Raw genomic sequence first — 26,845 nt, 5'->3', positions numbered from 1 at the left:
ACCAGTCTAACCTTTGGGAAACTGAGCAGCTCTAGTGGCAGATGGTGGGGGTTGTTAAGAGCCTGGTAGGGGTAATGAGGGAGGAGAGGGAAACATAGTTAAGAATCTGACTAGCTTTTTTGACTCATGTTTAAAACAGTAACTAGAACGTGAGCACATTTTTAGTCATCTTAGACAGTCCTCACTTTCTGGAACATCTTTAAAGAGCTGTTTGAGGCTTCAGACTTGGTTTTAGGGTGAAGGTTTGAAGTGGGTTTAGGGTTCAGTTTAGGGGAGGGGTTAGGGTTAGGTATTTAGTTTTGATGTTTAGGGCTAGGGTTAGGGGCTAGGCAATGCAGTATTTAAATGAATATCCTCTCTCAGCTATACAAATATGTATGTATGTGTGTGTTTGATTAAGTCTTCCAGAGGTGTAAACTGAGGAAGGAATGAGGTGAGATGGATTAGATGCAGTTTGCTGTACTCCAGTGCAGATTAAACGTCGGCCGATCTTGACGACCTTTTGTTGTTTGAGCCGCTTCCAAACCAGTGATTCATTCTCTCACATAAAAACCCCTCTAAACACATACACACACACACACACACACAAGGCAGAGGTGTACACTACCTCATAATCACACCAGGTGCCAGTTTTTTCATTGTCCTGCTGAGAAAATCCTGATTACTGATGGTGTGTGTGTGTGTGTGTGTGTGTGTGTGCGTGTGTGTGTGTGTGAGTTTGTGTGTGAGTGTGTCAGTTTGTAGGTTAGTAAAAGATTGCTGTGGCTGTAGATAAGAGGATTACGGTGGAATTAGTGTCATTCCTCTATCGCTGCGAGGAATAGATTCATATCGATTTTAATCAGAGATAGAAAGAGCCACCAAATCGCAGATAAAACAGACCGAGGCAGACTGCGAGAGAGGAGGAGTGATTAGAGCCGGCGAGCGAGCAGAGACACCAGAAGGCAAAGATTTCCAGAGATCATCAACATACTGGCTTGGGATGTTCAGCTGGAGATTGAGGAGCCGCAAGACATGGATATAAAAATGCATAAATAAACACAAATACATGCATGCAAGAGGAAACTCATGTATTTGTCTTCATTCTGGAGCTCTCTGGCTGAAGAAACTTCCAGCCACTGGGGGATGTTTGACCAAAACCAGCAGCATTAGTCTGCCGGACGGTGACGGTTGACTCCAGAGACGTGGAGGTGGTGAGGGTTGGGGGGGGGTTGGCGTCCCTGCAGCCGGGATGCTGGCGCTGTGCCCACTGTGGCGGGGAGACCTGTGAAACATGAAGGTGGACGTGCTGACTTGCCTGGCCCTTGCCGTGGCCAGCCTAGTTGCCATGGTGACCGCCGGTCGCAGCTCTGGGCGCAGGAAGCACAAAGAGGTCTTTCTCGGGGAGAACAGCAAGTTCACGTTTGGAGGGTGAGACGCACAGAGACACACTTACACTGTACTCACAGCCTAGAGCAGAATATTTCTTCGGTATTTCTTTCAGAAAAGTTTGAAGTGTGAGGAGCTGTTGTCTTATTTAAAATTATCCTCATCAAAATATGTTTCCAGGTGTTGGGTAGTACTATTTGTAAAGTTGCAAAGTAGGAGCTGCTTTGAGTGTAAAACTCAAGTTAATTTCTTAAGTTACTTGACTCTCACTTTGAGGTCTTCTTTAACATGGATCAACAAGAATCTTCAGGGTGTGAGTTAAATACGACTCCCAAGGTGCATTTCGGCAAGAAACCAGGAGTAACACATGGATGTATTTCAAGAACTGCATAGGGCGCAGCTGCTCAGCAATCAGCCGATTTTCCCAGTGGCCACTCATAGTATTGCAGCTGAAAATCCCCTCATGGCCCAAATAGCATTTTCTCCATGGACCGCCAGTGTAAAAGAGACGTCTGTAAAGCTGTTGACAGGACCCTTCGAACAGCAGACAAGGTCAATTATGACTCTTTCTATTGTAAACCCGTGATGTCAGTGTAAAGTCTATGCACAAAGCTGGAACTTGCAGGCGGACCAGCGGGGTATACAACACTGCGCATATTCATGTCTTTATGGTCAGGTTGGTGGATGGCTCTGAATACTATAATATCCAACAGCTGACAGCACTGGAGAAATCACAGCAAATTAAAAACACAAAATGCACTGTGATGGTTGTTGAATTTTTCCAAAATTAACTCAGAATATGAAAATAAATTGATTTGATGTAAGCTAACGTGAAATCAGTTTTCTCAATGGCACAATCTTTAGCTTTGGTCTGCAGTTGGCAGCGCACATAATCTAATTTTAAGCTCAGTCATTGGATGTTTCTTCAAAATGTGCCTTGGAAGTCCCAGTGGGCTTTTTTTATGCACATACTGTAGTTTTCTACTCTTGACTAAAGACTGAGACATTTTCTTACACAGTTGTTCACCTTTTGCACAGATGATTCAACCTTGAGAGGTTTATGTTAATCCGAGCTGTAAAAAAGCCCAAACTGTGAGTCACAAAAAAAAAAAAAAAAAAAAAAAAAAAAGTCTGTGGGAAAAATAAATGGGACCATTACTTTGGGAACCAGCTCTACCCAAAATAACTCCTCCCACAAAGAAGCTGGTTAGAACATAAAATTCAACATGCTTTCGTTGTTGCAACTGGGAACAAAACCCTGCTGCCAGAATCTGAAAGTGAACCGTTTTAACTACTTATTTACAATCATGTTTGTACCATGTATCATTTTTTAACTTGAGCTAGCAGTTAGCCACAAAAGAAAGCAACATTTTAAGCTCAGTGATTGGACGTTTCTTACTGAAATGTACTTTGGTAGCCACTTTTTATGTCCACAGGCTTGTAACCAGATACACAGTTGTTCATCTTTTGTACTTAAGATGTCCATCCAAGATTTGACATGCTCCATCTGTCGAATTTTCTATGAGAAGATTAATCTGACTTGGCCTGAACGCCTGTACCTCAATAACAACAACCACATTTTGACACCAGCTACTTACACATTCAAGCCTCTTTTTCTTTGTTGCCTGTGGGAAAAGTGAGCATCTTACACTTTGTACATAGCTTAGCATTAGCTAACGGTAGCCACTTTAGTAACTCCCATCATTTACTACAGTATATTCAGTGACTTTTCAGGAGGGGCAGGAAGCTGTGACTTCACTTCTGTACTACACGTCACTCATGTTCCCACAAGTATCACTTCTCTGTTTGACATAAAAACCACAGATTCCTAATGTGAGTTTCTATGCAAGCGGAAAGATGGTGCTGATTTTACTGGTACAACTTAAAAATATCCCAACTTTTGGCAAGACTGTGTTCGAGTTTTATTTGTCCAACGGAAATGAGAACAGGCCACTTTCCTAAAGCTGTTGTTTAAATATATTTACCTAAGTACTGTACAATTTTGAGGTACTTGTACATTACTTGAGTTTTTCCATTTGATGCTACTTTAAAACTTCCACTCCACATTATAGAGGGAAATATTGTACTGTCTGCTCCACTACATTTATTTGACAGCTTTAGTTACTTTTCAGATGAAGTTTTCGACACAATATAACAAGCTTTTAAATACAACACACTGTTAAGATGTGTCTTTTGACATCTAACTTTAACTACATCAAGCTTATAATACTTATGTACTTTTACTGTAGTCGGATTTTTCATGCAGGACTTGTAATGGAGTATTTTTACTTAATTTTATTAATACTTTTACTTAAGTAAAGAATCTGAATACTTCTTCCACCACTCTTTGTACTTTGTTAGTGAAACCATCTGTATAGAGTTTGTTCATCAATGGAAAATATTCGGATCAGGTGACTTACTGCAGAAAAAGTTGCAAAACTTGATGCACTGTTGCAGACAAAGAACCTTTTATCACAAGTGTTGCATTAATATTAATACCCCTGTATTTTACACACCCACATCTTCATGTACAATACTCACTTCACCTCAGTTACTGCCATAAAAGTATCATTTTTATTGCCTGGTAATATTTTTATTATTATTATCATTATTATTATTATTATTTCAGAAGGTGCCCAGTATGTAACTGTAAATTCATGAAAATATTCCAGGAAATAACTTTTGGGGAAATGCAGACATTGTCCAACAGCAGACATTTTGAGCACCAGCATTCTGAAACCAAAGCATCTAAATAGAATAAAAACATCTTGAATCTAATCTTGAATTTGGTTACCTGTGCTTTTCATTCTGTGACTAGTATTTCATCACAAAATAAATATTTGTATGTTTTCAAATGTTTAATTTAAATTCATTTAGAGTTACTGAGAGACCACTGAAGACTAAATGACTAAGTTGAAGCCGAATGAGTGTGTGTGTGTGTGTGTGTGTGTGTGTGTGTGTGTGTGTGTGTGTGTGTGTGGGTGTGTGTGTGTGAGTGTGTATTCAGTGTAGTGTTACAGCAGTGGTTATGCTTGAATGCTGATGTCAACAGCAGCAGCCAGACTACCCTCATCATCTGTGGCTCTGAGGCTTTCTCTGAGTGGTTATAGAAGGGTGTGTGTGTGTGTGTGTGTGTGTGTGTGCGTGTGCGTGTATTTTCATCTTGAAAGGGTTCAAATGTTACCACAACAATAGGATTTTGCATTTTGATTTCTAAAATCTTTGTTATTTCTAATCACCATTTTTGATTTCGAGAACATATTCTTTGATCCTTACTTTTGCCCAAGTTCATTCGGGGAAAGGGGTCAGCCTGAAATGTAATTTGTTGTGTCTGCTGCAGTAACTTATCTGCTCTTTAAATCATTTATCCTGTCTTCTCCTTTGAGATAAACATCCGAAACCAAAAGACACAAATGTATATTTAAAATTCCTTGGTTTCATGAAGCTTCCCTCAGGTTTTCAATTATTTCCATGTAATGTTGTCCATTTACACGCCTGAAAGTTTCACTTCAGACATTAAGCTACAGTGTCTGTGAAACTCATAAAAGACACAAAAGGCCCTCTTTAAAGCCAGTGTTTGGTTTGTCCATTAAGGGCTACTGTAGAAACATGGCGGGTTCTGTGGAGGAGGACCCGCTTCCTAAGTAAATATAAAGGGTTCAGTCAAAGATAATGAAAACACAATTCTTATTTTCAGGTGATTATACACTAAAACTAAATATACTTGTGAATATTATTTTACATTTCTGCTAATAGATTCCACTAAATCTTACACACTGGTCTTTTAAAAATCCCTTTTAGTGACACACTGCCCTACTATGCCAGCTGCTCTCAATCCAACAAAAAGGAGCATTATCTGATATTTCCCCAAAGATCTTTTTTCGTCGTTCTCATAATACCAAACTGTTAAAAACACATTTTTAAAAAACATGTTGACATTACTGAATTCGCTTTAGGACTGCGATAGGTTGTCAGATTTGATTTGTTTTGGGCGATTGTAGTGTTAATTTAAGGGATTATGGAAATGGGATTTGGCTCAAATACATTTTCTGACAATAATAGAAGAATATGTGTGTGCGTGTGTCCTTGTTTGCGTCAAGGTGTGCGACTTTCAAAAAGGCTTTTCATCAGCAGAGAAAATCTCAGACAGCTTTATCGCTTTCACCTCTGTGTGCTCACCTGTGTTCTGCATGTGTGTAAGTGTTTACCCCCTCTCCAAACACACACACACACATACACCGACATACACACACACAAACACACAAATATACACACATACAGATTGCAGCATGTATCCCAGCAGAGAAGTAGACATATCTGGGCTGTAATTACACCTTCTACATCCTGAATGTCATCTCATTGGGGTTTCCCTGGTTGAATGTCAGACGTATATAGTAGTTTATAGTTTATTTAACAGTGAAAGTTGTGTGTGTTTAGTTTATGTTGTCTGAAGACAACAGTACTTTAAACACTCAGACACTGTTGACAAGAAGAAATGTGCTTTTGTATTTTATGGCATGTTTTGCGGAGCTGATGTGACATAACATCCAGATATTTCAAGCATCTCGAGAGTTTTGAGCCTGAAGGTTCATTCATAAACTCTGGAGAGAGGAGTTTGACAAACATCTTATCACAAGGTCAATCGACTTTTCTGGAGTTTTCAATCACATATTGTAGTCTTCATCAGTGCCTACGGTTAAAATCTCACCTCCAATAAATTACATGACTGAAATTCAAGCTTCTCTAAGTCAATGCAACCTCTCATTTAATGTTTGCTTCATTTGTTTTTCTAAAAAAAATAAAGCATCTTCTGGAGTTACTTTCTATATTTTCAGACTGCTCTGCATCCATCCACCACTGGAGATGCTAGCAGAAATTTAAATTAAGTTTTTATTGGGCGTGAAGAGTGGTGTGAACAGCCCCAATAAAATGAGCTACAAGCTTATTACATCACCATGACTTGGTTTTGTCCATATCCATAAAACTCTTCTTGCTAAAGCCAGACTGGTGTTTATTTCTAGTTGTAATCTGTGCTGTGTAAAGACTCCTCTCTGTCCTGCTATTGTTACAGATATGTCTAAACTTGTTGTTATTACGGACTTACCTTCTCTGTCAAGCCATGAAAATTAACCTTCAAAGACAGCTAAAAACATATACATTGATTAAAGTTTTTACCTTTTAGTTCTTATCTAAACATATGAAGCGAGCCACAACACATACTGTTGAGAAAGGTTCTGATCCAAGGATGTATTTTCATGTACTGGCATTGTTATACATGTGAATGGTATTTTTAAGGGTAAGTTTTTCCTACTTATGGAAAAGTCCTGGTTTGACTTTGGCTCTCTATATAAAGGTTAAAGAAAAGAGGACTTGTAAGAGAAATGTAATGTAAATTACATTAGTCTTACTTGAGTGATACACTTCCAGCAGCTGGTTTTATCAGTCCCGAAGTGTTGTGTGAACATAATAAAACTGTTTGTGTGTGTTAAAGTTTTTTTTTGCATGATGAAAACAAGCAGGCAGCAGGGAGAGCGGGAGGGAAAACCCCAAACTGTGTTTTTTTTACAGCCTTAATAAACCAACTAATCCCTCAACACAATATCTCTGTGAATGTGTGTGTGCGTGTGTGTTGTTTCTGCAGACGTATTGACCACAAACTGAAGAAGCAGGACAGCACCAAAACACTGCTAATAAAGAGTGAACAGCTGCTGAGGATTGAGGAGCATGACTTCGCTATGAGACCAGGCTTCGGAGGTTAGACACACACACACACACACGTGCCCACACACACATACACACGCTTATCCCTTTTGAGTTGAAATCTGATGACGATGTCCTCTCCTTTAATGTGAGATCTTCAATGGCTGAACTATCATATCCTCACAAACTCTATTGCAGGCAGGGCATGTTTATATGGTAGTGGAGGTGGAAACCATGCCTGTGTTTCTCCTCACTGTCTTCTGGTTGTCCTCTCTATCTCCAGCATATGAACGGCTGTAGGTTAGTCAAGCGTCACGCTACTGACAGCCCTTTATTACCAATAGTGAAGGCAGGTAGAGGGGGTGGGATGCAGGTACTCCACTGACAGACCACTTTTGTCTTGGTGGTGTTGACAGTCAGCCACATCTTCATGTACGCTCTCACAGCCACCGCTAGGACAGACTGAAGATCCTCCACAGTATAAGCCATAGGAGCACCGTCATCTGCATATTGTATATCCAGGGCCTCCTGACATTAAAGAGGTTGTCATCTAGTCTGTAGTCCACTGAAGTCCACAGTGTTGACTGCTTTGGAGAGGTCGACAAAGACCATAAACAGGTCCTAATGTTGCACTTTTCCTGAAGCTGCCAGGCTGTGAAGATCATGTTGATCTTTGCCAATCCACATTGCAATTCAGGCAGCATTGACTCAGTAATGTTGCTGATGAGTCTTGTCTTGTTTTTAAAGAATAGACAGCTGGTAGAACCTCCTGGAAGGTTGGTGGTAGACTGAGGCCATGGATGGGCGGAATTTCAGGCAGTTCATCCAGGAAGGTGAGGCCTGCATCAGAGTCCTCATTAGGCAGGGTGTATAAATGTTCAGTCCCCTTAACAGGCTGTTGTTTTGATCCCTCAGGAGTGTTAGGACCATCTCTTGTATGACAAAGCAATTTATTTGGCCTTACAAGGTTTTGACAGCATTGTAAAAAAAATGATGCATGTCATTTTTATCCTCTTAGCTGCCTGTCAATGCTGGCTTTTGTCAGTGGATGAAGGTTTGTCTAAAGTTGCCCACAGTTTGCTTTAAGCAAGTTGTGGATGGTGTCTGAGTTGTTGTCAAACCAGTCTCGGTGGTTCCTGCTTTTATGGCTAATGGATTGGGCCTTGTAGAATGCATTGTTTTCCATGGTGTTTTCTGAGCTCAGACAAGGTTCCAGCTCCCTTAGTTTCTCAGCTAGGAAGCATCAAAACATACTTCTTGCCTCTGTGTTTCCTACGCAGTAGCAATTTTAGCAACAAGCGATGCACTTACATATGGAGTTTGTCCCGATATTGTCGATCAAGCAATCTGCATCTCTCATAGTATAGGTGATAAGATAATTCTTGATGTCACTACGTCTGATAATGTTGAGGTCGACCTTTGGGCCCAATGCTGGTCTGAGATCCCCTTTAGTTTGGGACTGTGAAATACCCTGTTTTCTTGTGTGGCCCCAAAGGTAGCACACACACACACCTCATTTCATCTCATATAATTTAATCCACTCACTCACACATCATCTAACAGAAAAAAGTGCTCCTCGTCCCACGCTGATGATGATGATGTGTACGCAGTGGTTTGATGATGTGATGATGGGCACTGGGTCACTCAAACAACGGATGTGTCATTCCAAACCAGCACTGACCCAGATTACACTACATTGTGTGGCAGCACAAGGTTGTGTGTGTGTGTGTGTGTGTGTGTGCGTGTGTGTGTGCGTGTGTGTGTGTGTGTGTCTGTGTCTGTGTGTTTGTGTGTCCGTGAGCATTTGATATACAGTAGGACTCTGTGTGCTCAGTCAAATGGGATTGTGTGTCCTCTGTGTATTCCTGCAATATAATGAGTGCCTCTGTGCATGTGTGTGTGTGTGGTGGGGTATTGTGTGAGTCGGGGGGAGTCATGTGCATTAATCTGGATTATATTCCAAGTCTGGAGCAGATGGAGGGGTGGGAAACAAACTGCTGTCTGCAATGAATATCATCACTATCAAATTCACAACAATATATGCATGCAGACATATATTTCATGACGCAAAACACTAAATGATTTCACATGTAAGAAGAATCAGAGGACATCTATTGGAGCTGGTAGTTCATAACGGGGATTATGGGTGAAAATGAAACTGATATATGAACTAAAAGCTCTTGAAGAGATTTACTTTGTTGCTCTATAATTTATACTCTGTCTATTTATATACACAAAGACATGATAAGGAGATATTCGGTGTTGACATATATAGGTGAGAAATAAAGTATGTTTACTCACACAAGTATAGTTTTTCACATGTATATTTCCATTTTTGGGAGACTTTCTACTTTTCCTCCACTACATTTGAGTGGTATGCAAATATACAAATATGTATATTTGTATGTTTTTCTCAACTACATTCATCTGATGACTGGAGTCATTTTGCAGTTTAGGAAGATATTCCAGATGAGAGCACAAATATTGCTTCAGTCTAATAACAAGTCTACAGCAGGTTTTTGAGAACCATGAGCAAAATTTTGTGCCAGTCCATGATGTTGCGATATTTCCAACCAGTCATCCAAATTAAATTCAAATACATGGTTTGACCATCTGACTCCAGAATGACACATCAGCAGTGATCGGCAGGACAGCATAATTTGTCTTTCCAAAACTGTTCCATATCATTGTTAAAAATGATGACACTGGATTAAAATGATCACTCTGTTAAGGTCAGAGAAACATGTGTTGTCCATTAAAGTTACTACATCCTTAAAGTTTGGCAGCCTTCGTCATCATGGCTACAACAATAGCCACCGGGGTAATCACAGTGGTTGATCATAGGTATGCTTTTTTTTTTTTTAAATGTCCCGACCTGAAAACGAACAGCCGTCTCCTTTGGCAAAGTCCAAAGTTCATGGTATTGGTTAAATGCCTTCATCCACCCAGCCCACCACCCTCAAATGTCATCTCTTTTGCACCACTGGCATCTGTCACTCAAACATAACTATATGTTATTTTTGGGTACCTGATATAACAATCTATTATATTGTTTTTCATGGGAGAAAATTCACAGGATAACTGAATACTTAAAATCTTAAATACTTAATCTGCTGGTGGCACCAGAGGAAAAGTCAAACTATCACCAATGTCAGGATAGGACTTGTCCTCTGAGAAGCATGAAAGTCTGATCAAAGTTTAATGGGAGGAGTCACGATACTAACTGTAGTTTCCGGTGTCTGCATGAGGAACTTTGTGCCCCCAATCAATCATTCCCACTTAAGTGGTTTTACAGTCGATATAAGAATCTTCAAAAAAGGTTGTACATCACCAAAATGCAAACATGAGTCTTTTTAAGTTTTTGAACAAAGGACAATGCTGTAATTTTTCTTGTGATAACAGTCTCTTCCTTTCATTCTTTGAATGATTTGAAAGCAGGATAATCCCCACTTAAAATGATCTACAAGGTTTTTATTAAGACAACCGTAACCTTTACTCTTTGTCGATTTTACTGCTTGTTTAGTTAAAGTAGAAATCTCACTTTTACTCAAGTAAATGTTTTTAGTGCATCTTCCACCACTGGTTCCCATCATATCAAGCACATTTTGACCTTTCTGTTTAATTTCAGAGCTTTTATGAACTGGTATCAGTGTTTTTGGTGTCTTTCTGACCCTGGTAGACACCACACAGTCTCCTTTTTGCCACTTTAGCTTCCTCTTCCTCTCCTCCTTGGTCTATATGGTTGGTTGGTGTCTTGCATGTCTGTCAGGGTGGGGACAACAAAAGCACCACTGTCTGCCCCACTGCTCTGTGGCATTTCCATGGACTATAATTTTACCCTCAAAAGGAAGGAAATCTCAGCATTTTCTGCCTCCGATAAGCCTATAGCCCCTGTGTGTGTGCATGTGTGTGTGTGTTTATGTGTGTGTGAATCATTGAAGAAGCTGAAGAATCAAAACCATTCCTTCCTCAGATCCAGAAATACTCCATGTGACATTTATATATTATTACTTGCATGTGTTAAGGGCTTGTAGTACTTCTATATCTAGGTCAACCTTTAAAGTATGTCTATAAACTTAAATGAATCCCCACAAACTTGTGCTGTAACTCTACATCAGACCACCTCATTCCTTCCACATTACACATCATGACACCAAACGTCTGTGATTGATTTACTCGCAGGGCCTTCCAGATGCTTCTACTGTATATTTTGGCTCTTATTATCATGTGACCTTGACTGGCCCCAGTTTCAGATAAGCAATTCATTTATAACATTAAAAAACAGGATTGATTGCACTGAAGAACATGTCTCACTATCCATACATTATGGAAAATTTGACACATTTTCTGAAATGTCTCTATTAAACCATTCCACAAAATTGTTGTTAGAAGTCCAGGGTCAGTGAAAGAGGTGAGGTTGTTGATACTAACAGATTGAGGTTGGTTAGTGAAGAAGTTTAGTGTCCAAATTGCAGAGGGAGGTGCTGATGCCAAGGTCAAGTTAAGTGGTCACAGTGGCCAAAGTGATCATATTAAAATACGTAGCTAAAGTCAATGAATAAGAACCTAATGTAGGTGTTGTTATTGTCAAGGTGGGTCAGGGCAGAATGAAGTTAATACAGGCATAGAAATGGTTGAGCTTGTGAGGAAGGGAGGTATCATTGACTAGGAGGGGTGTATTTTCCTTTTTATAGTTGGTGATGTTCTGGATGCCTCGCCACATTCGTCTGGGGTCAGAGTTGTTCTTCAGATGCTCAGAGGAGGTGTATGTTTCAATGTCCAGTTGAGAGTCCAGAGTGACCTGGGTAACAAACAAGCTCCAGTCTGTTTACTGGAACGACTGCTGTAATACAGAGTCCGATCCTTCAGGCCAAACTTTTCTCTGTCCTCAAAGAAGATTTTACACGTCTCATGAGGGGTGTGTATTTCGAAAGCAGGAACAGAGAGATGTGATCAGAATGTCCTAGGTGGGGGAGGGTAATGGTTTCCTCAGCAATGTTTGTACATCGTAGTTCAGGTTCAGTTCAGTTCAGGTTCTGGTATCCAGATTACCTTTTCCTCTCTGAATTTAGCAGAGCAGTAGCAGATGGGAGAAAAGAGTTCTTGTATATGTTGTTTCTGCTTTGTGGCAGCCTGAAAACAGCCTAAAGGACAATTGCTGTATGATAATGCAGAGGAGACCTGTCAAATCAATATTATAACCAAATTATTATAATATATAATACTATTATAATATTATAACATTGACAAAAATGCTAAAGATGTGATATTTATTGTGATAAATTAAATTAATTAAATTAAAGTCTGTCACAATTTGTTTTGTTATCCCGGTTTTTTTTCTGACTATGTGTGGAAGTTCAAAATGGTTAGCTATATGACGTAAAGTATATGTTATTTGTAGTGAGTGAGCTTGTACAGTCACTGGTTTGTCCTTTAAAGGTTGAGTTAAAAAAGGCCCTGTGTGTGTGTGTGTGTGTGTCTGTGTAGGCTGAAAACCTACAGATTCACGCAGCTGTGAGCACAGCTTTCATTACATTACAGTGTTTCAGTGTTATGCATTGCTGGGTGGAGTCAGTATGGATTGTGTAGAAGTCTGATTGTTTATGTGTGTTTATGTTCTCCAAAAGCTGCCCAGAGAATCACCTCTTAATCTGTGTCCGCCTCTCACCTTTCACCGTCCTTTGATTGGAGGCGAAGGAGAGTCGAATCAAAACACTCATTGGTGGCTCGACAGAAACATCCTGAGGCCTTAAAGCTGCATTATGCCGCTTATGACTGCATGAATTGATCCATGTGCTGTGTTGTGTTCAGGGATTAAATGACTCACTCTAAAACACTGAGCACACAAATGTTTTGGGACAAAAAAACATGACCTTAAAGCTGCACCAGGCAAGTGTTTTATGTGTTATTGAGGTAAACTGTGAATGTTTTAGATGTACCCAAATACAAATCCATAGCTGGATTGGATGACAATCTGTGCCACACGCAAGAAATCAGACAGAAACCTTTTGCTGCAATATGGAGCCATGTGCCAGAAAAAAATCTGGGACACCCTCTGGAAAGACAAACTGCACATCCTTTACTTCAATTATGAAAAACCTGTAGAGACAAAAGAGCTGTCAGTCACTTAATGTTATGAGCTAAGTCAATAAGAAAAACCTCACCCTTCGTTTCAGTCTTGACACTTAAATCCTGAGGCTGTTGAGTTTTTCTTTGTTTTTGAGACAGGTTCATCAATAACTTTTTCTTCTCAGTACAAATGCATGACAGCACACAGACATTATAGACATCATTTTAGAGTCAGTGACACTTTCTCAATATCTCTATATTCATCACAAATATACTGTATGTCCATAAATCTGCTTAGAAATAATAGAAAACAGACTTATATCCTCATAACTTGCGTGACTATATTTGCATTTCTAAGTCTTCTTAGACTAAGTCTTAGGACCCAGATTAATCCAAGAGTAGCTGTCTGTACATGCATGGATACACTGCAAATAGGAACCTCTAAAAGCTAATTAGGCATACTTTTTAATGGTGACTATTTGCCAAGAATGTGATCAAATGTATAGTAGGTTTAAAAAACGAGGCACGCATTTTTCGAGGGGTCACCCTTAAACCAGCATACTTCTTCAATCTATATGACAGATGTGATGACAGATGTGATGTAAATGATCTTGGCAACCACTAGTATAAAAAGAAAAAAAATAATTGGCAAAACAGGTACCTCACTATTTCAGCTAATAATTCTGAAGGAATAAGGAATTAGAAGGAACACTTATTTTTGAGAGGATGCCTTTTGCTCATCTCTCTATAAAAGTCCTGCCTTATGTTTTAAACGTGTACTCTAACTGGGTGTGACAAGAAGTAAAGAGAAGCGCAAGCGAGTGACCTTCTGTTCCAGGTTTTTCCTAACAACAGCAGCCGTTGTCAGGGCTACGCTAAATGTTGAGTCTGTGCTGCCGGTGGTTTTTACAAGTCACTCTGGGACAAAGCCGGGCTGCCGCAGGAGCTTTATGGTCCTGGCTGTCAGATGAACTTCATTAAATTAAGTGTTTATTGAGCTGCTGGCCTGCTAACAAAAAGGTGGAATTAACACACTTTACATTTGCGTACATGCAAAACAAACACATACGGACATACTTTGGACTTTTTTCTTTCCTTGCAGTGCTTGAGGTTGAAAACAGGAATGTAACCTGGTAAACCATGTCCAGACAGAGGCCACAGACAGACCGAAACCAGTGAGAACGAGACTGTGTGTGTTTCTGCATGCTAAACCAGTAAACATGGTTTTGGTGATTTGCACTTTAAAAGCCATCTGGCGCTGTCTTAATCTTTACTTTGTCTATTTTAAATTAAGCTTATTAAAGTAACATAACAAAAAAGCTAAAAACATTCACAGCCACAGATAATAAATCAGTTTCAAAAATACCAATGACTACATGAGATAACTACAATACCAGAATTAATAACAAGGCACAGATAATCCTTATTAGCCATGTAGGTTAAAACAAGTGGGTTACATTTGATAGAAAAATTACACTTTTTAATCAAGCTTATGTCAATTTGTTGGTCAGTTGAACACTCTGGTCCACACTGAAATAACTCAACAACTATTAGCTGGATTGCCATGACACACACATTCATATCAGATATTCATGAGGCCTGAGTTTTTTTCTGGCGCCACCATGAGGCTATATTTGAGGTTTTGAGTGATATGGATCAACAGCTATTTGATGGATTAATATGACATTTGGTACTCACATTTATATTTATATCCTCATCACAACAACTACAGTAACTCTAGTGATCCCTTAAAGGGGAAGTAACATACTTTTTGGGATTTTCTTTAATTTATATGTTGTTAAAATGTTCTATCCTAAATCTATCCTAAGAATATTGAAAGCTTGTTAACTTGGGGTTAATATACTGTATGTAGAAATGCTACCTTCAAGTTAAAGGCCAGAATTTGAACCTGCTCTGAGCACATTGTTCACAACTTTAAAATAAATAAATATATATATACACATATATATACACACACATATATATATATATATATAAATCTAAAAGGGCCTTTCTATTCTGTAGCCTCCGTTGCTAAATTTATTCCAGCTGTTATGTTTCAGATTGAATTTGGGCTCAAATGTGTGCCGATGTATATGAGAAGTTGACATTTTGAGTAAAGAATGAGATAAAGTAATAAAATGTTGTTAAACTGTTGTTGAGTTTGTGTATCCACCCAGAGGAAGCTAAGTTAACCAATCAGAACAGAGTAGGCTTATTGGGATGGGACCTAAAACGGCCTGTTTCAGACAGTAGCTAAACTGAGGGGCTGCATAAAGGGGCCAGTGTAAAATAAATAAGGAGCTTTTAACTGGAAATCATGCAAAGATATTTTGGTAGAGCCCCAGAATCAAAATAAAGACCTGAAAATGTGCAGAATGTGCCCTGTTTATATTTTCATCTTTTTGAAACATTAATAGATAAAAATGTGAAGTGGTCCAGTATTTTTGGTTAATGACCAGAAAACCTAATACACTCCTATCAGTCTCTACTGTACTTTGTTTTATATAATTCATAAATGATAACTACACAGCACAAAAAGAGGACACTGACTAGTCCAGGTGGCTTAACTTAAAGAAGAGATCAGGTGGTGTAGAAATAGTACCTGCTTTACATATAAAATAATCATTTAAATGCTGTTTAAACAATTACTTTGTGGAGCCAAGATCTTTCCCAAGTTTACAGCAACGTTTGAAGCAGACCAAAGGTGTTTATGAGTTTAAGACAACTGGAAAATTATTCCTGATTTATGTGTTCAGGTCAGGAATGTGGGCCCCAGCGGTGAATGAATCCTAAAATTAACCAAGTATATTTTTGGAAAAGAACAAGACCATCAAACATCACACGTCACAGTTTGTCACTGGGTTGACAAATGTCCTCGAAACTTCCCAAAGTTGGTTAAGTCATGATTGCTTTGTGGAGGCAGAACAGCAAACAAAGGGTGAGTAGCTGTGATTGAAGCATGTGTTTTGGGGTGGGATTTGTGCTGTTTAGCTATTTCTGCTATGTTTGTGTGCACAAATCAGGTTGTTCTGGTTTAGTGGTTAAACAAGTTTAATCTGCTAATGAGGCGGATGCAGTGGGGGACTGTGGAAGACAGATGTGGGTGGCTGCGGTAAACTGGTGGTGAGGACAGAGGATGTTGTTACCAGTGTTTTCACCATAATGAGGTTTTATGGCCGATACTGATTGCCATCAAAGCTACTGAATGAGTGATTTTTGATATGCTGACGTTCTATGAAGTGTTTTCTCCAGATCAATATGTATTCCTCATAGGATGGAAAAGTTCTCAAAACATCATTAATATCATCACGAGAAACTAAAACTCTCCACTTGGACGAGGTTGGAGTGTCTGCAGTGAAGCAGGTTTCAGTTCAGGTTTTCTTCAGAGGGTTTTTTGATTCTGTAAAGTAATGCATTATTACTACTGACAAACTAATGGTGATTATGATCAGGCTACTGTCTACCCAATTTGGCATTTCGAAACATATACTAAATGTAGCAATGTTGTGTTGTTGCCAATATATTATATTATTATACTATACAATAAATACTGCAGTTTCTTTTATTTATCTGAACATACCTGGAAACTGTTTTTCCAGTTATTTTTTTTTATAACATTATCAAACCATATTTCAATTAAAATCTTGGTCTCCTCATCTCATGACTCCTTTTTTCTTTTTCTGGTTCTGATATTAGCCTGCAGAAACTTCCTGTAAATGTTCAGAAAGTGCCAACCATCAAAAAATGGTTTCACACTACTGTAGAAAGGATCTGAACTATGGTTCAGTTTGTTTGTGGTCCAGATTACACACCTGTGATTTTGGTTTGGGTCGAACTGTCCTAAAGCTCCTCTCTTTGTAGGGTCTGTTTTAACAGCAGCACTCTCTCCATTTATAAAGGACATCTGAGCTTTTGAACACATAATTGTTTAGTGCTCAAATATAAGACAGCACCCACTTTTGTAAAAGTAATTTTGAGATTCAATATGGTAATGATGTTCTTCTTCTGTTGTTGTTTCAGGTGGAGCCATCCCAGTAGGCATTGATGTGCAGGTAGAGAGCATCGATAGCATCTCAGAAGTCAACATGGTGAGGACTCAGTTTGTCACATTATTCTACATTTATTCCCGAACTCAAGTGGTTTTGCAGTGTTGATGATAAACAGCATTATTATCATGACTTTTTACACCTTTTCTATCCACTGATGAATGCTTGGTGTATTTCAATGGCAGAAAATGTACACAAGTCAATCATTCATGATTAATTAAAGCAAGTTAGCCTATGTAAAACAACAACAACAACAACAACAAAAAAGAACATATTAACAGTATGACTCTATGACTGATGGGTTTTTTCACTTCCTTATTTTATTCTAGGTTTTAGAAGCCCCTTATTGTTTTACATTAAATTATATTATTAGTAAATTTGAATGTGCATTGAACAATTGACTTCATAGTCTGGCAAGATGTTTTAAAATAAATCTGATTTTCAGTTAAGAGACATGACAAGACAAAATAGTTGTGTTCTTAAATATTTAAAAAATGGCTGACAAAGGTTAAAACCTGCACTTCTGGTAGGTTTTGTCCACTTTCAGACTTCAGACAGCTTCAAAAAGGTTTGTGGCGTCTTTCTCTGAATGAAGGTGAAGGCTGCTCTGACACCACTTCCTGTCGGTTCAGTTCATCTGGGCTCTGACCCCTCGATGGCTCTGCTTTCAACTTGACCAGCCACTTACAAGTTATTTACCAAGTTCCTCCAACAAAGAGAGATAAATTATGGAGGGGAAGGCATTGTCATGGCAGGCATGGTGAAAATCTGTATCCATCCCCCACTGGCGTCAGGCGTCAGTAATGTCTCCTCAGGCAGACTAGAGAAAAAACCTCCATCTCATCCATCTGACACTAGATTTTAAATCTTTTCAGCTCCAAACTCCCAAAATAAGTGACACCATGTTACAGACACAGAGAAAGTGTTTATAAAAGGTTTGAAAAGGTTTGTTGTGTTTTTGTGGCAAGCTTTTATGTCACGTATCCATAGATAAGGAGATTTTAAAATGATTCAGGTGTCTGGTACTGTGTCCTGTAGGACTTCACCATGACTCTATACCTGCGTCACTACTGGAAAGACGAGCGGCTGGCATTTCCATCTCGTAACAACCAGAGTAGGACGTTTGACTCACGGCTGGTGAAGAAGATCTGGGTTCCTGACGTGTTTTTCGTCCACTCCAAACGCTCCTTCATCCACGACACCACCATGGAGAACATCATGCTTCGGGTCTACCCCGACGGAAACATCCTCTACAGCGTCAGGTACAGGACAGGTGTGAGTGTGGAGGTTACCTTTTGGAGGCTACTGATGACAGAGGAAAGTCTGGACAGTAAAAAAAAAAAGCCAATGAAATATAAATAATACATAACCGATAGGTACAAAAGATGCTTTATAATGGTCTCTTTCTACAGTAATTTCAACCTTTGTTGTTATCAGAACAGAAGCAGCAGTTGACTGTCAGCAGTTGCAATGTTATGCACTGTTAGTATAGTCTCATATTCAGCCCTCAAGGCAACTCCAGCTTTCTACCTTGTAGACATATGAGCATTGCCCTATTCATGTTATATCAGAGTTACTGTAATAAAGAATTTCCAACTTGTAAATAGTTTTCTTGTCAACATCCAAACTATAAGTTAACGATAGCTAACTAAGAGTGTTTTTAAACCTGTGTTGTTAAGTCTAGTGGAAACTGATTCATCATCACTGCGTCTTAACAGCAAGGAGAGTGTCCGACTATCACTTTGCATCGTGTAACAACAGGCACTTTCTGTTCGCACTAAATCCATTAAATATCCACTCCTGTTATGTCATGTAAACAAACCACATACCAGCTGTGCACTCAAAATCAGACAGGAGATGTAACCACTTAAGTAAAAGATGGAAGAGTGCTTGCTTTCCTATATTTGTATACTTGTTACCAAAACACATTGTGAAATTTACATGTTTCTTTGCTGGAAACGACAAACAATTTAATCCACAACCACTTAACCAAAACCTGTCACATCCTGCTTGAGCTTTCTGTTTGTGTTTTAGTTCCTGTTTTATTTTGAAAGGGTTTCTCCTTGTGTGTGCTGTTTGTATTTCCTGTGATTTCTCACCTTAGTTGATATCGTCATGTGCTTCACGTGGATTTTGTTTTGCACACCTGTGTCCTGTTTGTAATCCCCCTTGTGTTTTAAGTCTTGGTCTTCTGTTCTGTTGGATCCTCTGATTTTGGTTCTTTTAAATTTCAGTCTGTTTTGGTCCGGTCTGTTGCCCTGCTTTCTCCAAGTCTGGTCCAGCCTTCAATAAAGTGCAGTTTCTATCAGCCTGTCTCTGAATTTGTGTCTACCTGCTCTGCATCTGTGAAAGAAACCCCTGGAGAGCTCCATCCAGCTACCTGCTGCTTTATTTAGGTTATGATAGTTAGATAGATTTTAACCACTGTAAATTAATCAGCTGTTCCTCATCCATGACATGCTTTCAATGTGAGCAACAGTAAGTAAATAATAAAATGGTGTCCAACATACTTCAGCTGTGCAGAGCTGCATTGTTCACAGCCAGTTAGGACACTCCAACACAAAACAAAGAAATCAAATTGATTTTGTTGCTGATACTTGCTAGCGTCACATTCAGTTAGGACACAGTACCTGGTTCATCTCCCCCACCACGCCTCCTGAGATCCTTTAAAGGAAGTGGTCTCTGTGTGGTCCTAAATTAATTCTGGAGCATTTTGTTTGTGTTGGGACTGTGATCCAACCTTCATCTGACTGGGTACAAGGTGTACTTGTGTGTTTGTAGTTAGAGAATGAATCAATATCTGAACTGGACTATAAAGTATGTTGACTTCTTGATATTTGTGTACTGTAGGTAGGAGCTCTGACCTCATAGACATCTGACCAATGAGAGGAGAGAACATTCTCACTTTTAGTCATGCTTTTGGTTCCCTTCAGTATTCTTTGTGTGTGACAGAAACCAAACCTGTTTACCAATCCATGCACTGATTCAAACTGTAGGTTTGAAGAAGCTCTGGCTAACTATTGAGCCAAGACAACAAAAATATAATTCACATGTCAAACCTTTAACAGTAACTGAAACTGAATAAACTAAGAAAATAAGACGAGATTGGAGGAGAGGAAAGTTATGCTTATGTTTCCTTGGCAACAGCAAAAAGGGTCTATCATGTCTACATGACTTTTGTCTGCAGTGCAGGTGTGCTTGTTATGAAAGCTGTATTTTGCTTGTGTGTGTTTCAGGGTCACTGTGACCGCCCTTTGCGCGATGGACTTCAGTAGCTTCCCGCTGGACACGCAGAACTGCTCGCTGGAGCTGGAGAGCTGTGAGAGACAGACAAATACATACACACACAAACACATGCACACAAATAATTACAATAACAATAACAATGACATGTAGAGATTTAATTACATCAAGTAACATACGCGGAAACAAATGACTCAGTGGTAGGATAACCTCAAATGGCTGCCAGAAAAACCAATCTCATTTTTCTTGTTTTCCACGAAACTGAACACTTCGCTGTCTTTCTATGAACAGATGCGTATAATGAAAATGACCTGATGCTTTACTGGAAGAATGGGAACGACTCTCTGAGGACAGATGAGATTGTCTTATCTCAGTTCTTCATTGAGCATTTCCAACCCTCCAGCGGCCTTGCTTTCTACAGCAGTACAGGTCTGTGTGTGTGTGTGTGTGTGTGTGTACTAATTTGTATTCATACTGAAAGGGCTGAGATCTGTTTTCAGGAAGATGCGGAAAGTGGTTCACTGTGGGGAAAAAACAGAGTGAAAGCTGAATAAAGTTGATTGAGATGACAAGATCTCTTTGCAAGGCATCCCTGACCAAGATTGCAGTAATGCAGTGTCAAACAAACATACAAGCAAGTAATTAAAAACACACAAGACAAAACATGAAGAAGTAACTCACAGAACCATATACCTAAAAATACAGACAAGAGGAAACAGATCTAGCCAAGGAAGCAATTACTAAATCCTGCCGAATTATCCTCTAAACCCTTCAGACACTCAGAGGATGTAATTTGAGCACAAACGCAATAATTACTGGTTTTGAGTGACATATACCCACAAAGGCAAGAAAGGTATTTAAAGAGGATTATCATCCCTTTGTTTTTAATCTGGAATATTTTTTGCATGATTTTCAGTTAAAAAAAACGTAATGTCTTTTTGTCTCTGTCAGGTTGGTACAATCGTCTGTTCATCAATTTCATCCTACGGAGACATATCTTCTTCTTCATGCTGCAGACGTACTTTCCCACCATGCTGATGGTTGTTCTGTCTTGGGTCTCCTTCTGGATCGACAGGAGGGCCGTTCCTGCTCGAGTCTCTCTGGGTAACACATACATGAATGTACACACCTGTAACTTTTCCTGTTGATGCTATTAATAAAGTTATACATAAGGGATGATAAAATACAAGTTTTACTGGTACAAAGTACTTTATTTACAGGTTTAATTTAAATTTGCATTAACTTTTTTTGACACTAGGGGTCAGCAGAAACAAGTGGTAAACCACAAGACAAAATTCACTGTTTTAGTTCTGTTTTTGCTCTCTACCTAAGGGTAATGTCTGGCTCATTAGCTGCTAAATGCCCCACTATGTTCACCAGCTAGTTTGGTGTCAAGCATGTCATCCACTACACGTCTGTTACACCATAAGTGTAACCACCAGAGTCTTATTTTTGATTTAAGTGATCAAAACAGCATTAAATTAGGATTTAGATGCTTTAAACATGAATGTTTGGCTTCCTTGACATTGAGAAGTACACGTGTGACACTTTAAACGTGATATTTTACTGCCCAGCTAAAAAATACTGGGGTTGTCAGAAAAATACAAATTTAATGGTTGTTTAAAACTGACATGAATAGTATTTTAAGTGAGATGTTAATCATGATATCTTCTGCAAGACTTCTACGGGTGTGTGAAGCATTAGCTTTTGTCTCACATTGATATCTACATACTCATCACTTAACAGATGAGCTGACCAGCTGACCAGTCTTCACATAACTCACTAAACAAAAGTCAGAGGTCATAATATGTTTAATGTGAAACACACTTCTGCTTTTTCGTCCTGCAGGTATAACCACAGTGCTCACAATGTCCACCATCATCACAGGAGTGTCCTCCTCCATGCCCCAGGTAACAGCTGTTTGTGTGGCTGCAAGAGGCCTTTAGGAAGCCATCTGTGCATGTCTGCATGCTTATGTGACCTCTCAAGGCTTGTTTGGTTTTATATTTCAGACCTTTTACCCCCACATTAGCTTGTATGTAGCTTGAGATTTTTTGTCCTAAAATGAGAGCAGGCAGTCTTTGTATTCAGGGGCCTGAGGCTCTGGACTGATCTGTTGATTAGTATCTTTCCAATCATGTCTTAAATTGCTTATACTGGTTTTACAGTATGGTATGTGAGTGTAACTTAATGAGTTTGACCTGCCTTTACTTGGATTTTAGTTCTTTGTCTTTAATTTTATTTGTCTGAATTATGTTTTATGTCTTTTCATTTGAATCTGTTACAGATTACCATATTTTATTCACCCATTTAACTTAATGCTTATTATTGTTAATTTGCTTCCTATGTAGAGCACTTTGTAACTTTTGAAAATTGCTCTATGTAAATGCACACAACAACAGTTTGACAAATAAAATGCCTCAGAAAATAATCAAGTATAGCTTATTGTGAATATTTAACAGATTTTTTCTTTGTTCATGTGTGTGCTTGCAGGTGTCATATGTTAAGGCAGTTGACATCTACCTGTGGACCAGCTTCCTGTTTGTCTTCCTGTCTGTAATCGAATACGCAGCTGTGAACTACTGCACCACTCTGGAGGAGATGAGGAAGATGAAGAGGGGGAAGGTTAGCACAGGAGACAGCAGAGATCACCTCACATCAACACAGAGGAAATCAGCAACTCACACTTACACAACATCTCACTCTGGTGGCCAATCAGAGACATTGCATCAAATCAAACACAGGGTCTCCTTACTACAAAATATGGGGCACTTTTGAAAGCTGTCCCCAAGTAAATTGTACATCTCTAATTAGTTATTTTTTTTATTTCACATCACTGCTCTGATGAAATCTTTTAGAGGGGAGACAGTTAGTGTTTAGTCAATCAACAGAATACTAACCTGCAGCTATTTTGACGGCTTTTGAAATATTTTAAATTGATATAAATGTATTCTCACACATGGTCACTTGCACTTAATTTGTGCCCAGGTGTAACTAAATCACTTTAAAATGTAAATAATACACTCTACAGGATGTCTAACAATATGTTTTCTGTCTCTGTTGAATACTTTCTGTACATTTCTAGCTCCCATCCACCTTCAATGCCAGCCTGGCGATGGCCTTCGATGGTTGTTTCCATGACAATGACATTGAGCTGTCTCCATTCCCCCGGATGGCACCGACCCTGACCTCTGAGCCCCTCACCACACCAACACAAAACCAGGAAATCCGCCCCTCGGAGGGAACCCGCCTCCGTCGGCAGCGGTCTGTGCGTGAAAACGTGGACCTGCTGGTGAGCAACAGCTATATGATCGACTCGTACTCCCGCCTGGCCTTCCCTCTGTCCTACCTGCTCTTCAACATCATCTACTGGAGCCTGTACTCGTGATCAGGCACTACGAACTCTCCATCAGCTTGTAACAGAGGTCAAGTGTTGAGTCAGAGAGGATGTTAGAAGAGTCCTCCTCTCCACGGGGCTCCAGGCACTTCAGTGAAATAACTGTTGATCACACATTCAGCTCCAGATACGTCGTTAATTCTTTGCAAGAGAGATTCAGATAAAAGCACAGAGTCACTCAGTCTGAGTAGGAACACTCAACTTGTGCATTATTTCCCCGTTACCTTTTTCTCACAGGAGTTGGTCGAGTAATTTCTTGTTTTTTAATAATATGTACATGTGAATCTTCTTTCTGTTCATCTAATATTCAAAGTTTATCTTTCTGAAGTTTAGTACACTTTTGTTTATACCTGTATCTATTCCCATAAACCAAAGGGAAACACTGAATTTGGATAACATCAAATAAAAGTGTGCTTTTTGAAAAATACCCTTCTCTTCTGATGAATAATATTAGTGGAGCTAACCGTTCTTATAATTACATTTTTCTCTTTTTAAAAAAAATGAGGATGTTAAAGTGACTGAATGTAGTTGCTGTACCATCATTATTGATTTTAGGGGTTTAAGCGGCTCTCAGGGAGTTCATTTGAAAACACCAATGACAAACACATGATGGTTATTTTATAAGAGGATTCTAGTATAAAGCAGGCTAGAAGAAATCTGCTGGGGGACTAATCTGCAATAAGAAATTTTAAGATATAGGGTTGGTGGGTATTAAAGCTGTGTAAATGATGACTTGTGTCCACAGCTCTGATATTGCCAATATTATTATAATATTTAACAAACCATATTCAAATAATTCAAATTCAGTTGGCTTTTTTTGGGGAAAAACTCTCAAATTGAATCAGACACCAAAGTTCAAAATGAAAGATTCAACTTGAACATCCAGGATAACAAGGATAATAAATCCAGTCTAAAAACAGTCAATTAGATTAGATATCTGTCTTAAATTACATACTGACAGTCATGTAATCCAAGAAATAGAGGCACTTGATGACATGCAAGAAACACTTCATTCAACCACTAGATGTCGCCCTATTGCACCAACATCTCAGACCAAAAGTGCTGATAAATATGGATCTGGATTATGTGCTTATTTCTCGCCTGAAATGCTTTCAGAAACACATTTTAGTTACTGTTAAGATGTGATATGAGACACTTTGTGATAAGGACATCATCTTGGTATAAGTCATAAGTTAACTTGCACAATTTTAAAGATTCTAAAGATGGGAATTGTTGTTTGTCATTGTCTTTTTAATTTATATGTATCCTATTTTATTGCATTGATCCTAGTTTTATTGTAATAGCCTATATAAATATTCTTGGTGATTCCTTGGTGTTGCAGCATATGCATGAATTTTACTATAGAAATTGAGTTAATTATTAAAATTAAAACCAAATGTATATAGCTGCTTTTCAAGATAACATATTTCATTGATATCTATTTAAATTCCACATCAAGTATTCCCTTTTGGTTCAGTTTCATATAGTGTTATATATACTCACTAGCCTATTTTAGGTACACCCATGAAATCTAATGCAATCCAATACAACAGGTCTGCTATAGATCCAACAATTCTGAAGCTTATATATTTTCAGTTTTTGTTGACATTGTCAAGAAGGTGATAATTTTACTTTAAGTTTATTATTGAAGTCAAAGTGGGTGATGGTGGCGTATTATATTGTATGGTGTTCCTAATATTTTGTCCACTTTATTAACATGCATGAGGGGTGCAAAATATTAGGAGCACCAGTCAATATTACACACCCCAGTACGCCACCATCACTAAGTACGATCTCAGTAATTAACATAAAGTAGCATAAAGTAAAGTGTTAGCCTTTTTGACAATGTTAACAAAAACTGAAAATGTATGAACTTCAAAAAAAAAAAAAAAAAAAAATATGGAGGAGCTGTTGTATTGGATTGCATTCGATTCGACCTAGGGTGAATCAGGGTAATGTGGGACTCTTTTTGATGCTGAAAAACTAGCCCATGCATATGTTACTTCTAGGCTGGACTACTGTAATTCATTATTATCAGGCTGTCCTAACAAGTCTCTAAAGACTCTCCAGCTGGTCCAGAATGCAGCTGCTCATGTTCTGACAAAAACTAGAGTTCCTCTCTCCTCCTCTCTCTCTCTCTCTATCCATCTATCTATATCCATTAACATTCATGTACTACTAATGCAATCAATAACCAAACTTCTTCCCCGGAGTTGTCTGTGCTTTCTCGTCTCACAGGTAATCTGGGCCTGTAGACGTCCGGATGACAGATTCCAGTTCTGGACCTACGAGCTTCATTGTTGATTTTCATTGTGCTTCTCTCTCCTATCCTTCCTCTCTCACTCTCCCCTCTCTACCCCAACCAGTTGAGGCAGATGGCTGCCCACTCTGAGTCTGGTTCTGCCTGAGGTTTCTTCCTGTTAAAAGAGAGTTTTTTCTTGCCACTGTTGCCAAGTGCTTGCTCATGTGGGAATGTTGGGTCTCTTTAAAGTTAAAACCTGAAGAGTTCGGTTTAGAACCTGCTCTATGTGTAAAGTGCCTTGAGATAACTTTGTTGTGATTTGGTGCTATACAAATAAAGATTGATTGATTGATTGATTGATTGATTTTGCAATTCTGACTTGTTTACTCTATTTACATATGAATCCAATACATTACATCATCACCTAATAGCATTATGAAATCCCTGAGATGTTTCCTTGTTAAATCAGAAGACTTTTTTTAGAGTTTTTAGATATTGTACTCAAAAATTTAAAAAAGGCTCATATATTAATGTTCCTTGTGTCCAATTGTTTCAGAATGTGTAGATTTTTTTAATCTGGGACACATTTTTAGTGTTAGAAATACTGATTTATACAAAACAGCCTTATATCTGCCAAAACTTTCTGAACTGTGCATACCCATATTTGGTCATTTAATTTTGTTGGCCTACATGTTTTTTGCTTTCTGAATCAGACAAACAAGTAGCCAGTATGTCCACATGTGTAATGTTAAACAATACAATTTACTGAAAAGAAAG

At 38.8% G+C, this 26,845-nt stretch overlaps 1 protein-coding gene across 1 annotated transcript; it reads left to right on the top strand.

Annotated features, from left to right (window-relative positions):
• The first annotated feature begins 1,273 nt into the window (after positions 1–1,273).
• LOC128382276 (gamma-aminobutyric acid receptor subunit rho-3-like) lies at positions 1,274–24,015 on the top strand. The gene is made up of 10 exons (XM_053342273.1): positions 1,274–1,410; positions 7,010–7,122; positions 17,161–17,228; positions 18,225–18,448; positions 20,423–20,505; positions 20,721–20,858; positions 21,381–21,533; positions 22,278–22,339; positions 22,923–23,054; positions 23,515–24,015. The coding sequence occupies exons 1-10, from the start codon at positions 1,274–1,276 to the stop codon at positions 23,815–23,817; spliced, it is 1,413 nt and encodes a 470-aa protein (XP_053198248.1). The 3' UTR covers positions 23,818–24,015.
• The last annotated feature ends 2,830 nt before the right edge of the window (positions 24,016–26,845 follow it).

The sequence above is a fragment of the Scomber japonicus genome, chromosome 21 (assembly GCF_027409825.1).
Source record: "Scomber japonicus isolate fScoJap1 chromosome 21, fScoJap1.pri, whole genome shotgun sequence".
In the NCBI taxonomy this organism is placed as follows: Eukaryota; Metazoa; Chordata; class Actinopteri; order Scombriformes; family Scombridae; genus Scomber; species Scomber japonicus.
The sequence above is the reverse complement of the archived record's forward strand: the minus strand, read 5'-3'. Positions and strand labels throughout refer to the sequence as shown.